The sequence below is a fragment of the Pleuronectes platessa genome, chromosome 15 (assembly GCF_947347685.1).
Source record: "Pleuronectes platessa chromosome 15, fPlePla1.1, whole genome shotgun sequence".
NCBI classification, from domain to species: domain Eukaryota; kingdom Metazoa; phylum Chordata; class Actinopteri; order Pleuronectiformes; family Pleuronectidae; genus Pleuronectes; species Pleuronectes platessa.
Window position 1 is genome coordinate 437,501 of NC_070640.1, and position 12,500 is coordinate 450,000.

The 12,500-nt window shown below is 45.4% G+C and overlaps 2 protein-coding genes across 2 annotated transcripts; both read right to left on the reverse strand.

The window, feature by feature from the left end:
- Window positions 1-3,714: 3,714 nt before the first annotated feature.
- On the reverse strand, window positions 3,715-4,653 carry LOC128457082 (olfactory receptor 146-like). The gene has a single exon (XM_053441606.1). The coding sequence runs from the start codon at window positions 4,648-4,650 to the stop codon at window positions 3,715-3,717; it is 936 nt and encodes a 311-aa protein (XP_053297581.1). The 5' UTR covers window positions 4,651-4,653.
- Window positions 4,654-6,196: 1,543 nt separating this feature from the next.
- LOC128457087 (olfactory receptor 146-like) lies at window positions 6,197-7,135 on the reverse strand. Its single transcript, XM_053441610.1, has one exon. The coding sequence runs from the start codon at window positions 7,130-7,132 to the stop codon at window positions 6,197-6,199; it is 936 nt and encodes a 311-aa protein (XP_053297585.1). The 5' UTR covers window positions 7,133-7,135.
- Window positions 7,136-12,500: the final 5,365 nt, after the last annotated feature.

Consider the following 12,500-nt stretch of genomic DNA (forward strand, 5'->3'; position numbering starts at 1 on the left):
ATGATGAAGGACAACGATGATGAAGGCCCACGATGATGAAGGACGACGATGATGAAGGACGACGATGATGAAGGCCCACGATGATGAAGGCCCACGATGATGAAGGACGACGATGATGAAGGCCCACGATGATGAAGGACGACGATGATGAAGGACGACGATGATGAAGGCCCACGATGATGAAGGACGACGATGATGAAGGACGACGATGATGAAGGCCCACGATGATGAAGGACGACGATGATGAAGGACGACGATGATGAAGGACGACGATGATGAAGGCCCACGATGATGAAGGACGACGATGATGAAGGACGACGATGATGAAGGCCCACGATGATGAAGGACGACGATGATGAAGGCCCACGATGATGAAGGACGACGATGATGAAGGACGACGATGATGAAGGCCCACGATGATGAAGGACGACGATGATGAAGGCCCACGATGATGAAGGACGACGATGATGAAGGACGACGATGATGAAGGACGACGATGATGAAGGACGACGATGATGAAGGACGACGATGATGAAGGACGACGATGATGAAGGACGACGATGATGAAGGCCCACGATGATGAAGGACGACGATGATGAAGGACGACGATGATGAAGGCCCACGATGATGAAGGACGACGATGATGAAGGACGACGATGATGAAGGACGACGATGATGAAGGCCCACGATGATGAAGGACGACGATGATGAAGGACGACGATGATGAAGGCCCACGATGATGAAGGACGACGATGATGAAGGCCCACGATGATGAAGGACGACGATGATGAAGGACGACGATGATGAAGGACGACGATGATGTAGGCCCACGATGATGAAGGACGACGATGATGAAGGCCCACGATGATGAAGGCCCACGATGATGAAGGACGACGATGATGAAGGCCCACGATGATGAAGGACGACGATGATGAAGGACGACGATGATGAAGGCCCACGATGATGAAGGACGACGATGATGAAGGCCCACGATGATGAAGGACGACGATGATGAAGGACGACGATGATGAAGGACGACGATGATGAAGGACGACGATGATGAAGGACGACGATGATGAAGGACGACGATGATGAAGGACGACGATGATGAAGGCCCACGATGATGAAGGACGACGATGATGAAGGACGACGATGATGAAGGCCCACGATGATGAAGGACGACGATGATGAAGGACGACGATGATGAAGGACGACGATGATGAAGGCCCACGATGATGAAGGACGACGATGATGAAGGACGACGATGATGAAGGCCCACGATGATGAAGGACGACGATGATGAAGGCCCACGATGATGAAGGACGACGATGATGAAGGACGACGATGATGAAGGACGACGATGATGTAGGCCCACGATGATGAAGGACGACGATGATGAAGGCCCACGATGATGATCATGAGCACGGTGTGGGAGGTGCTGCCGTGCAGATGGACGCAGATCGTCTGAACCACGTAAGAAATGTAGCGCTCGGAGTTTGAGATGAAAACATCTCGGAGAACATGTGGGATGAAGATCGTGATGATGATGCTCATGTTGCAGAAGAGAAGGTCCATGGGCTGGTGGAGGCTCCGCCCAGTGGAGATCAGCAGCACCAGGCCCGGGTGAGACACCATGATGAACAGGAGGTGACAGGAGGTAACAGGAGGTGACAGGAGGTGACATGAGGTAACAGGAGGTAACATGAGGTGACAGGAGGTGACATGAGGTAACAGGAGGTGACAGGTTTAGAAAGGAGGTGACAGGAGGTGACAGGTTTAGACAGGAGGTGACAGGGGGTGACAGGAGGTGACAGGAGGTGACAGGAGGTGACAGGTTTAGACAGGAGGTGACAGGAGGTGACAGGAGGTGACAGGAGGTGACAGGTTTAGAAAGGAGGTGACAGGAGGTGACAGGAGGTGACAGGTTTAGACAGGAGGTGACAGGAGGTGACAGGTTTAGACAGGAGGTGACAGGAGGTGACAGGAGGAGACAGGTTTAGACAGGAGGTGACAGGAGGTGACAGGAGGTGACAGGTTTAGACAGGAGGTGACAGGAGGTGACAGGTTTAGACAGGAGGTGACAGGAGGTGACAGGAGGAGACAGGTTTAGACAGGAGGTGACAGGAGGTGACAGGTTTAGACAGGAGGTGACAGGAGGTGACAGGAGGAGACAGGTTTAGACAGGAGGTGACAGGAGGTGACAGGAGGTGACAGGAGGAGACAGGTTTAGACAGGAGGTGACAGGAGGTGACAGGAGGTGACAGGTTTAGACAGGAGGTGACAGGAGGTGACAGGAGGTGACAGGAGGTGACAGGAGGTGACAGGAGGAGACAGGTTTAGACAGGAGGTGACAGGAGGTGACAGGAGGTGACAGGAGGAGACAGGTTTAGACAGGAGGTGACAAGAGGTGACAGGAGGTGACCCGACCCTTTCTACTTTTTACATTTTCAAACTGACTTTGAAAGGTTTTGAAACATTTTGGAGAAATGATCAGATTTATTCTTCTGCATCTTTCAACATAAATGAACAAAGAGATTTGATCACATTTCACTTCGGAGGAAGATTCAAGCTGCCATGAAGTGAAATGATCTTTATTAAGATTCTTTATTAACTAATGTGACATCAGTGTCAGATCCAGTTGATAGAAACGATCTTCAGAGGGAAACTTTACACTTTTATACTTTGACACATCAAATGACGAATCAGGATCAGCTGTTAGTTTTCTGTGGAAACATTAAAGAGAAGCGTAAATGTGTTGGAGCTGAAAACAACATGAGTGCTTTGATCTTTGATCTATGATCTCTGATATTTGATCTTTGATCTTTGATCTTTGAAGATCAAAGATCAAAGATCAAAGCACTCATGTTGTTTTCACATTTATAAAAACATCTACATTCACATTTGGCTCATTACGCCCCCTGGTGTTTCAAACTGTTTCAGGGCCGAGGTTTATATTCCACGTCAGGACGTTTAAATATATTTAATACACACACACACACACTCACACACACTCACACACACTCACACACACTCACACTCACACACACACACACACATACACACTCACACACATACACACTCACACACACTCACACACACTCACACACACTCACACTCACACACACACACACACACATACACACTCACACACACTCCCACACACTCACACACACACACACACACACACATACACACTCACACACACATACACACACACACACTCACACACACACACACACACACACACACACACTTCTACGATCACAAGCTGCTGCTTTAGAATCAGAATGAAATTAATCAGGTGGACGAGGTGGAGACACAAACATGATTAGAAGTTTAATAAGAGTCGAGGTGTGAAGACATGACAATATTATTATACTTTCAAACTGCTGGTACTTGTTGCTAATTATAACAGTAATAATAATAAATGTCAATGTTTTCAGATATTTATTGTCTATACATCATATAAGTACAATGTAATGTAATGTACATTTTGAAACATTTACTTCAATAAAGACTGAATCTGCAGTTTCTCAGTAAAACAATGAGAATGATATTTACTTTATTGATTAAAAACTAAAAATCTTTATCATTTATTTTCCTGATTCATTATTACTTTAAACAAAAAGATTCACTGATGAAAAGATAAAAACAGAGAAGACCCATGTTTCCTCTAAATAATGTGTTTGAAACTTCACTGTGTTTATGTGAGAATTATGAGACTTTTCTGGAGTGAATCAGTTTAGACAGAAACGTTCGTATCTCTCTGGACTGGATTCCGTAGATGAGCGGGTTCAAGCTGCCGGGGATGACGTGGAACAGAATGGCCGACAGCTTCCTGTAGTCCGAGTACTGAGGGAAGCGATGCAGAGTAATTACAATCATTCCACTACACAACATGATCAGGTACAGACACAGGTGAGTGCTGCAGGTCTTCAGGGCCTTACTGTTCAGAGACTGGTTCTTACTGGTCACACACACGACTGTGATCTTAGCGTAGGTGAGAACTATGCTGCCGATAGAAGCTGAGAACAGGACCACGGTGAACGTGAGGCCGTAGATGTTATTAATAAACACACTCTCACAGGAGAGTTTGAACAGCGAGGCGTTGTCACAGAACGGGTTCGTGATCAGAGTCCTGCATCGGTTCAGTCTTATGGTCAAACCCAGCAGAATCCCCACCAGAACAAAGGCCACGCCCCAGGCAGACACAGTCAGCTTGACCACCATGTTGCTGGTCATGATGGCGGCGTAACGCAGAGGATTACAGATGGCCACGTATCTGTCAAAGGCCATGATCATCAGGATGGTGTGAGAGGTGGTGCCGTAGATGTGCGTGGTGAACGCCTGCAGCACACACTCGTAGTAGCTGATGAGGCGCTCGGAGGGCGGACGCAGGATGTCCGACAGCAGCCGGGGCAACATGATGGAGTTTCCCACGATGTCATTGACGGGCAGGTTACAGAAGAGCAGGTACATGGGCTGGTGAAGGTTCTTATCTATGAAAATCAGCACCAGGATGCCGAGGTTTGCTAAGATGATGAGGATGTAGGAGAGGAGGAAGAAAAGGAAGAAAGGGTAGACAGAAACCTGGGTGACCTTTAACCCCTCCAGCTGCAGGGTGTCGCTGTTCAACGTGAAGTTTTCCATCAACCTGCAAACAGAAGCTCACGGATCAGTTCTCACATAGTTTAAATAAACAGAGTTCTAACTGCAGACCCTGAATCAGGAAAAACATTAGAAATGAAAGAGGATTTAAATGAGACAACATGAAAACAGATGAACCTTCAGTTTCTGTGAAGTGATCAAACACGGAGAGAACCAACTTCTGCTGAAGCCGGGAGCTGGATTCACTTTTATAGAGAAGTCGTCACCAGGGGCAGGAAACTCGGATCATCTGGGAATTAACCTGAACAACTTCAGAGTTCAGGTTGAAACTTTTCCACCTGAAAGCAGCAGCTGGATGAAGTGAGTCTGATGTGTGAGTGTGAACAAGAGAAAGTTTCCTCCTTCTCTCCCTGAGCGTCTGTTCTGTGACTCTGCTGAGTGGGTTCCATCTCCTGAGAGAACAACTGACTGAGAGTCACAGACACAACCAGCTGCAGCTGAAGAGTGAAGCTGAACTCAGATCAGTTAAAAACACTCTGAAGTTATTAACAACCAGAGTTTATCTCCAGTATTCAGCAGGAAACTGTGAAACATGAAGAGTTCTGAACAGTTTGGTGGATTAGTTACAGCAGCAGCTCTTCAGGTTCAGGAAGCAGAGGATCATGGGTAATAACCACGACACGGTCAACACATTGATTCACTTCATCACACACAGTGACCAGTTCACCATGTGTGGCTGCAGGGGGCGCTGTTCATCAGTTACAGTCAATGTCAATTTTATTTGTATAGCACATTTAGAACAACTTGGTTGACCAACGTGCTGTACAGGATGAGTGACACGGCCAAAGGACAGTTACAACCTAATACATTCAAGTTCAAGTAATACTAATAACATACAATTAATAATGTCAAATAAAAATAAAAATATATAAGAATAATAATAATAAAAAAATAATAGAACAAAATAAAATATAAAAATATGATAAGAAAAATGAAATCAGCTGCAGTGAAACACACTCAATGGAAAGCCTGAGAGAACAGGTGCGTTTCTACAGGATCAGTGAGCAGACACACACACACACACACACAAATTCACACACACACACACACACACACACACACACACTTCAACGATCAGAAGCTGTTGCTTTAGAATCAGAATGAAATTAATCACGTGGACGAGGTGGAGACACAAACATGATTAGAAGTTTAATAAGAGTCGAGGTGTGAAGACATGACAATATTATTATACTTTCACACTGCTGGTACTTGTTGATAATTATAACAGTAATAATAATAAATGTCAATGTTTTTAGATATTTATTGTCTATACATCATATAAGTACAATGTAATGTAACATGTACATTTTGAAACATTTACTTCAATAAAGAGTGAATCTGCAGTTTCTCAGTAAAACAATGAGAATGATATTTACTTTATTGATTAAAAACTAAAAATCTTTATCATTTATTTTCCTGATTCATTATTACTTAAAAAAAGAGGTTCACTGATGAAAACATAAAAACAGAGAAGACCCATGTTTCCTCTAAATAATGTGTTTTAAACTTCACTGTGTTTATGTGAGAATTATGAGACTTTTCTGGAGTGAATCAGTTTAGACAGAAACGTTCGTATCTCTCTGGACTGGATTCCGTAGATGAGCGGGTTCAAGCTGCCGGGGATGACGTGGAACAGAATGGCCGACAGCTTCCTGTAGTCCGAGTACTGAGGGAAGCGATGCAGAGTAATTACAATCATTCCACTACACAACATGATCAGGTACAGACACAGGTGAGTGCTGCAGGTCTTCAGGGCCTTACTGTTCAGAGACTGGTTCTTACTGGTCACACACACGACTGTGATCTTAGCGTAGGTGAGAACTATGCTGCCGATAGAAGCTGAGAACAGGACCACGGTGAACGTGAGGCCGTAGATGTTATTAATAAACACACTCTCACAGGAGAGTTTGAACAGCGAGGCGTTGTCACAGTAAGGATTCATGATCAGAGTCCTGCATCGGTTCAGTCTTATGGTCAAACCCAGCAGAATCCCCACCAGAACAAAGGCCACGCCCCAGGCAGACACAGTCAGCTTGACCACCATGTTGCTGGTCATGATGGCGGCGTAACGCAGAGGATTACAGATGGCCACGTATCTGTCAAAGGCCATGATCATCAGGATGGTGTGAGAGGTGGTGCCGAACATGTGCGTGGTGAACGCCTGCAGCACACACTCGTAGTAGCTGATGAGGCGCTCGGAGGGCGGACGCAGGATGTCCGACATTACCCCGGGCAACATGATGGAGTTTCCCACGATGTCATTGACGGGCAGGTTACAGAAGAGCAGGTACATGGGCTGGTGAAGGTTCTTATCTATGAAAATCAGCACCAGGATGCCGATGTTTGCTAAATTGATGAGGATGTAGGAGAGGAGGAAGAAGAAGAAGACAGGGTAGACAGAAACCTGGGTGACCTTTAACCCCTCCAGCTGCAGGGTGTCGCTGTTCAACGTGAAGTTTTCCATCAACCTGCAAACAGAAGCTCACGGATCAGTTCTCACATAGTTTAAATAAACAGAGTTCTAACTGCAGACCCTGAATCAGGAAAAACATTAGAAATGAAAGAGGATTTAAATGAGACAACATGAAAACAGATGAACCTTCAGTTTCTGTGAAGTTATCAAACACGGAGAGAACCAACTTCTGCTGAAGCCGGGAGCTGGATTCACTTTTATAGAGAAGTCGTCACCAGGGGCAGGAAACTCGGATCATCTGGGAATTAACCTGAACAACTTCAGAGTTCAGGTTTAAACTTCTTCACCTGAAAGCAGCAGCTGGATGAAGTGAGTCTGATGTGTGAGTGTGAACAAGAGAAAGTTTCCTCCTTCTCTCCCTGAGCGTCTGTTCTCTGTGACTCTGCTGAGTGGGTTCCATCTCCTGAGAGAACAACTGACTGAGAGTCACAGACACAACCAGCTGCAGCTGAAGAGTGAAGCTGAACTCAGATCAGTTAAAAACACTCTGAAGTTATTAACAACCAGAGTTTATCTCCAGTATTCAGCAGGAAACTGTGAAACATGAAGAGTTCTGAACAGTTTGGTGGATTTGTTACAGCAGCAGCTCTTCAGGTTCAGGAAGCAGAGGATCATGGGTAATAACCACGACACGGTCAACACATTGATTCACTTCATCACACACAGTGACCAGTTCACCATGTGTGGCTGCAGGGGGCGCTGTTCATCAGTTACAGTCAATGTCAATGTCAATTTTATTTCTATAGCACATTTAGAACAACTTGGTTGACCAACGTGCTGTACAGGATGAGTGACACGGCCAAAGGACAGTTACAACCTAATACATTCAAGTTCAAGTAATACTAATAACTATGGAAGCCTATTTCCGCCACATTGATGAAGAATCTTTTTTTTTTATCTCATAATTATGACTTAGCATCTCATTATTATGAGATACTAAGTCATAATAATGAGATAGTATCTCATAATAATGAGATACTAAGTCATAATTATGAGATACAAATTATTTTTTCTATAATAATAAAAATTGTTATTAGTTTGTCTGCGGTTTGTTGAGGAGAAGTTGAGCAGCTGATCTCAGTTCTCTAACTGGAGTGTGTATAATAAGAAGTTCTGATAAATCAGACGGTGGCATTCTGTGAAGAGATTTAAAAGTTAAAAGTAAGATTTTAAAATGATGCTGTGACGGACAGGAAGCCAGTGTAGGAGGCGCAGCATGGAGGTGATATGGTTCTGTGTTTTGTCCTAGCTTTGTCTAATCCTATATACAAGGAATTACAGTAATCCAGACAGGAGGTTATGAATGCATGTATTATTGTCTCTAGGTCCTTTTGTGGTAGGTAGGCCTTTACAGTGACCCAGTGACGCTTTAAAGGGAAAAACTGATGATTTGTTTTATGTTTTATTAATTAAGTATTATTAATTATCATATCACAGCTGATCGGATTCATTTTTAATTCATAATGACATTTACACAAATGATTGAAAAAATGAAAGAGTCAGTTTAACAGAGAGAGAGAGAGAGAGAGAGAGAGAGAGAGAGAGTGTGTGTGTGTGTGTGTGTATGTGTGTGTGTGTGTGTGTGTGTGTGTGTGTGTGTGTCTGTGTGTCTGTGTGTGTGTGTGTGTGTGAGATTTCCCAGTAGTCTCAGTGACCAGCAGGTTAATAGAATCAAAGCAGTGTTCAGGGGCCGACGGACAGGGAGTCCCTCGCTAGAAGTGACCTTCTCTTCACCTTCACACCTGCAGGCGAACCAGGTGTGAACCAGATTAGTGAACCAGGTGTGAACCAGATTAGTGAACCAGGTGTGAACCAGATTAGTGAACCAGATGATTGAACCAGATGAGTGAACCAGGTGTGAGCTATCAGTTTATGAGTGATGATCTTATGACAGTTAAGTGATATGTCCATTTATATATTTCATCATCCCTGTGCATCCAGAATGTTGTTAGCCTAGCTTAGCACAAAGAGCATGAATCCACCAGTGGTCAGTTCCTTCTTTTCTTTCTGGAATAGAATGTGTGTGTTGACCAAAGTGATGAAGTTCATGTTGTTGTTATTTGTGTCTCTGGTTCTTCTTCCTGTCAGCTGGAGATGAGTCCCTGCAGACTACTGCCCCCTGGTGTCCGCTCTGATAAACATGTCTGTTGTCCCTCAGGACAAATTACATCAGAAACTGTTGATAAGTGTTTTGTTGGTAACGGCTCGTTAAGCTTCCCCTGTGTTCACAGATATTAACGCTCATTAGCGCTTCCGTGGTAACTGGACACACAGTGATGAAACCACGGGGCCGTCAGGAGGCGGAGCCGTCCCCAGAGCTCCCAGCATGCAACAGAAACAAACAGAGTCAATCCCTTCAGGGTCAAAACTGAACAAACACAAGTTTCTTTTCAATAATAACTTTTTGTCAGTTCATGTAATGAATGTAAAAGAAACATGATACGTCTGAACATTTATAATATACATTATATATATATATATATATATATATACATTTATAACATGTTGAATGTTTCATAATCCAAACAGTTTATCACAGAAACACAAGAACAGCTCATCAGACACATCAAATCAGATTCATCCAAAAGACTGAATGAAAGTTTGGATCTTTCATGTTTTTGTGTTGATTCATTGAATAAACGAATCCAGTTCAATAAGATTTGCACATATTACTTCTACAATACTATCCATGGCTTCAGGTTTACTGAAATATTTATGTTTTAAACACATCTCATTGTGTTTATTTGGTGAGGATACTTTGACCTGAGCGTTTGTGTGTTCAGCAGAAGATGTTGATATCGGTTAAATTGACTCGATTAAAAAGATGGATTCCAGAAACACAGTGTTTCGTGTGTCCCCCCCACAACTCATTTATATACCATGTTTCATTCTCTACGACCACTAGAGGTCACTTCACGGTAAAACTTGCTGGCTCTCTGTGTCTGAAATAAAATAGCCAGCACTGAACAGCCAATCACAGAGCTCACGTCCCTCAAAGGGAAAGTGGACGGAGACCATCAGATCTTTTCTGTTTTTTAACATTTGATACATAAAATATCCTGATTGTCCTTAAAGTCAATATGATGAGGGTACAGAATAATTATACTGATAGAGCATTTATATTTGGCAGTTCCACACTGTGGCCAGTAGATGTCGCCCTGTTATGAGGAAACATCTGAAGCGTCGACTCTTCTTCACTCGTCTTCACTTTTCCAGATGTTTCATGTGTAAAACTACAGGAAGTGATTCTTACTTAAGTTTCAGCTTCTCAGTCCAGATGGAAATGTGGCTCATCCATGGTGTTGAAGCCACAATCGAACCTTTTTCATTTTACTGTCCAAATAGTAGTAAATGTTCTGTCAGTGAATTTCTGCAGGATGTGTTGTGATGAACAGACACAGAAACACACACTAACACAGACACACACACTAGCACAGACACACACACTAACACAGAAACACACACTAACACAGACACACACACTAACACAAAAACCCACACTAACACAGAAACACACAAACACAGAAACACACACTAAAGGCCGGCGCATGCTTCTGCAACTACGTCGGCGGCGTTTCACGCAGCTGTGTCGCAGGACTCGTTGTCATTCATGCTTCCCCAAGCGCTGCGCGTCCTATAAAGCAGTTCCCCGCCAGAACACTAGGCGGAGTAATGTTTTTTGTCGAAGACGACCTTAGAGACGCCTTCCTTCTTCTTCGTCGATTGTTTATTTACATCACCACTGCGGCTCCTTGTAGCCTGTTTCTGGCGAACAAATCCTCCAGTCAGTGACGGGTTATACAAGTGATCATACTACCGGATCTCTTCTGCCACTCGCTCTTCTGTTTGGTCCATATTCGATCTTCTAAATCTTCCGTTGTTTCTGCCGGTGTCATGGGACATGAAACCGGAAATGCGACTCCGGAAAGGATGTAGTTAGCAGACCAATCACAGCCTTGCGGGCTGCGTGAGGATCGCGGAGCTTTGAAGTCTAGTTAGAAAAATTGGGCGACGCAAGTAAGAAGAGATACATGAGCACTAAGGGGCCCGGAGGCTCTTACGCTTGCGGGCTCGTGAAAACTCAGAAGCATGCACCGGCCTTAACACAGACACACACACTAACACAGAAACACACATAACACAGAAACACACATAACACAGAAACACACTAACACAAAAACACACACTAACACTCGTCACTCTGCATCATCTGAGTAACACAGAGTCTGGTCTGGTCTGATCTGGTCTGGTTTGGTCTGGTCTGGTCTGGTCGGGCCTGGTCTGGTTTGATGGTCTGGTCTGATCTGGTCTGGTCTGGTCTGGTGTGATGGTCTGGTCTGGTCTGGTCTGGTCTGGTTTGATGGTCTGGTCTGGTCTGGTCTGGTCTGATCTGGTCTGGTCTGGTCGGGCCTGGTCTGGTTTGATGGTCTGGTCTGGTCTGGTCTGGTCTGATCTGGTCTGGTCTGGTCTGGTCTGGTCTGGTCGGGCCTGGTCTGGTGTGATGGGCTGGTCTGGTCTGGTCTGGTCTGATCTGGTCTGGTCTGGTCTGGTATGGTCGGGCCTGGTCTGGTTTGATGGTCTGGTCTGGTCTGGTCTGGTCTGATCTGGTCTGGTCTGGTCTGGTCTGGTCGGGCCTGGTCTGGTTTGATGGTCTGGTCTGGTCTGGTCTGATCTGGTCTGATCTGGTCTGGTCTGGTCTGGTCTGGTCTGGTCTGGTCTGGTCTGGTCGGGCCTGGTCTGGTTTGATGGTCTGGTCTGGTCTGGTCTGGTCTGGTCTGATCTGGTCTGATCTGGTCTGATCTGGTCTGGTCTGGTCGGGCCTGGTCTGGTTTGATGGTCTGGTCTGGTCTGGTCTGGTCTGGTCTGATCTGGTCTGGTCTGGTCTGGTCTGGTCTGGTCGGGTCTGGTCGGGCCTGGTCTGGTTTGATGGTCTGGTCTGGTCTGGTCTGGTCTGATCTGGACTGGTCGGGCCTGGTCTGGTTTGATGGTCTGGTCTGGTCTGGTCTGGTCTGGTCTGATCTGGTCTGGTCTGGTCGGGCCTGGTCTGGTTTGATGGTCTGGTCTGGTCTGGTCTGGTCTGATCTGGTCTGGTCTGGTCTGGTCTGATCTGGTCTGGTCTGGTCTGGTCTGGTCGGGCCTGGTCTGGTCTGGTCTGGTCTGGTCGGGCCTGGTCTGGTTTGATGGTCTGGTCTGGTCTGGTCTGGTCTGGTCTGATCTGGTCTGATCTGGTCTGGTCTGGTCTGATCTGGTCTGGTCTGGTCGGGCCTGGTCTGGTTTGATGGTCTGGTCTGGTCTGGTCTGGTCTGGTCTGGTCTGGTCTGGTCGGGCCTGGTCTGGTTTGATGGTCTGGTCTGGTCTG

Excerpts from the sequence above, each read along its gene's own strand:
- LOC128457082 (XM_053441606.1), bottom strand. The coding sequence starts at position 4,650 with ATGGAAAACTTCACGTTGAACAGCGACACCCTGCAGCTGGAGGGGTTA.
- LOC128457087 (XM_053441610.1), bottom strand. The coding sequence starts at position 7,132 with ATGGAAAACTTCACGTTGAACAGCGACACCCTGCAGCTGGAGGGGTTA.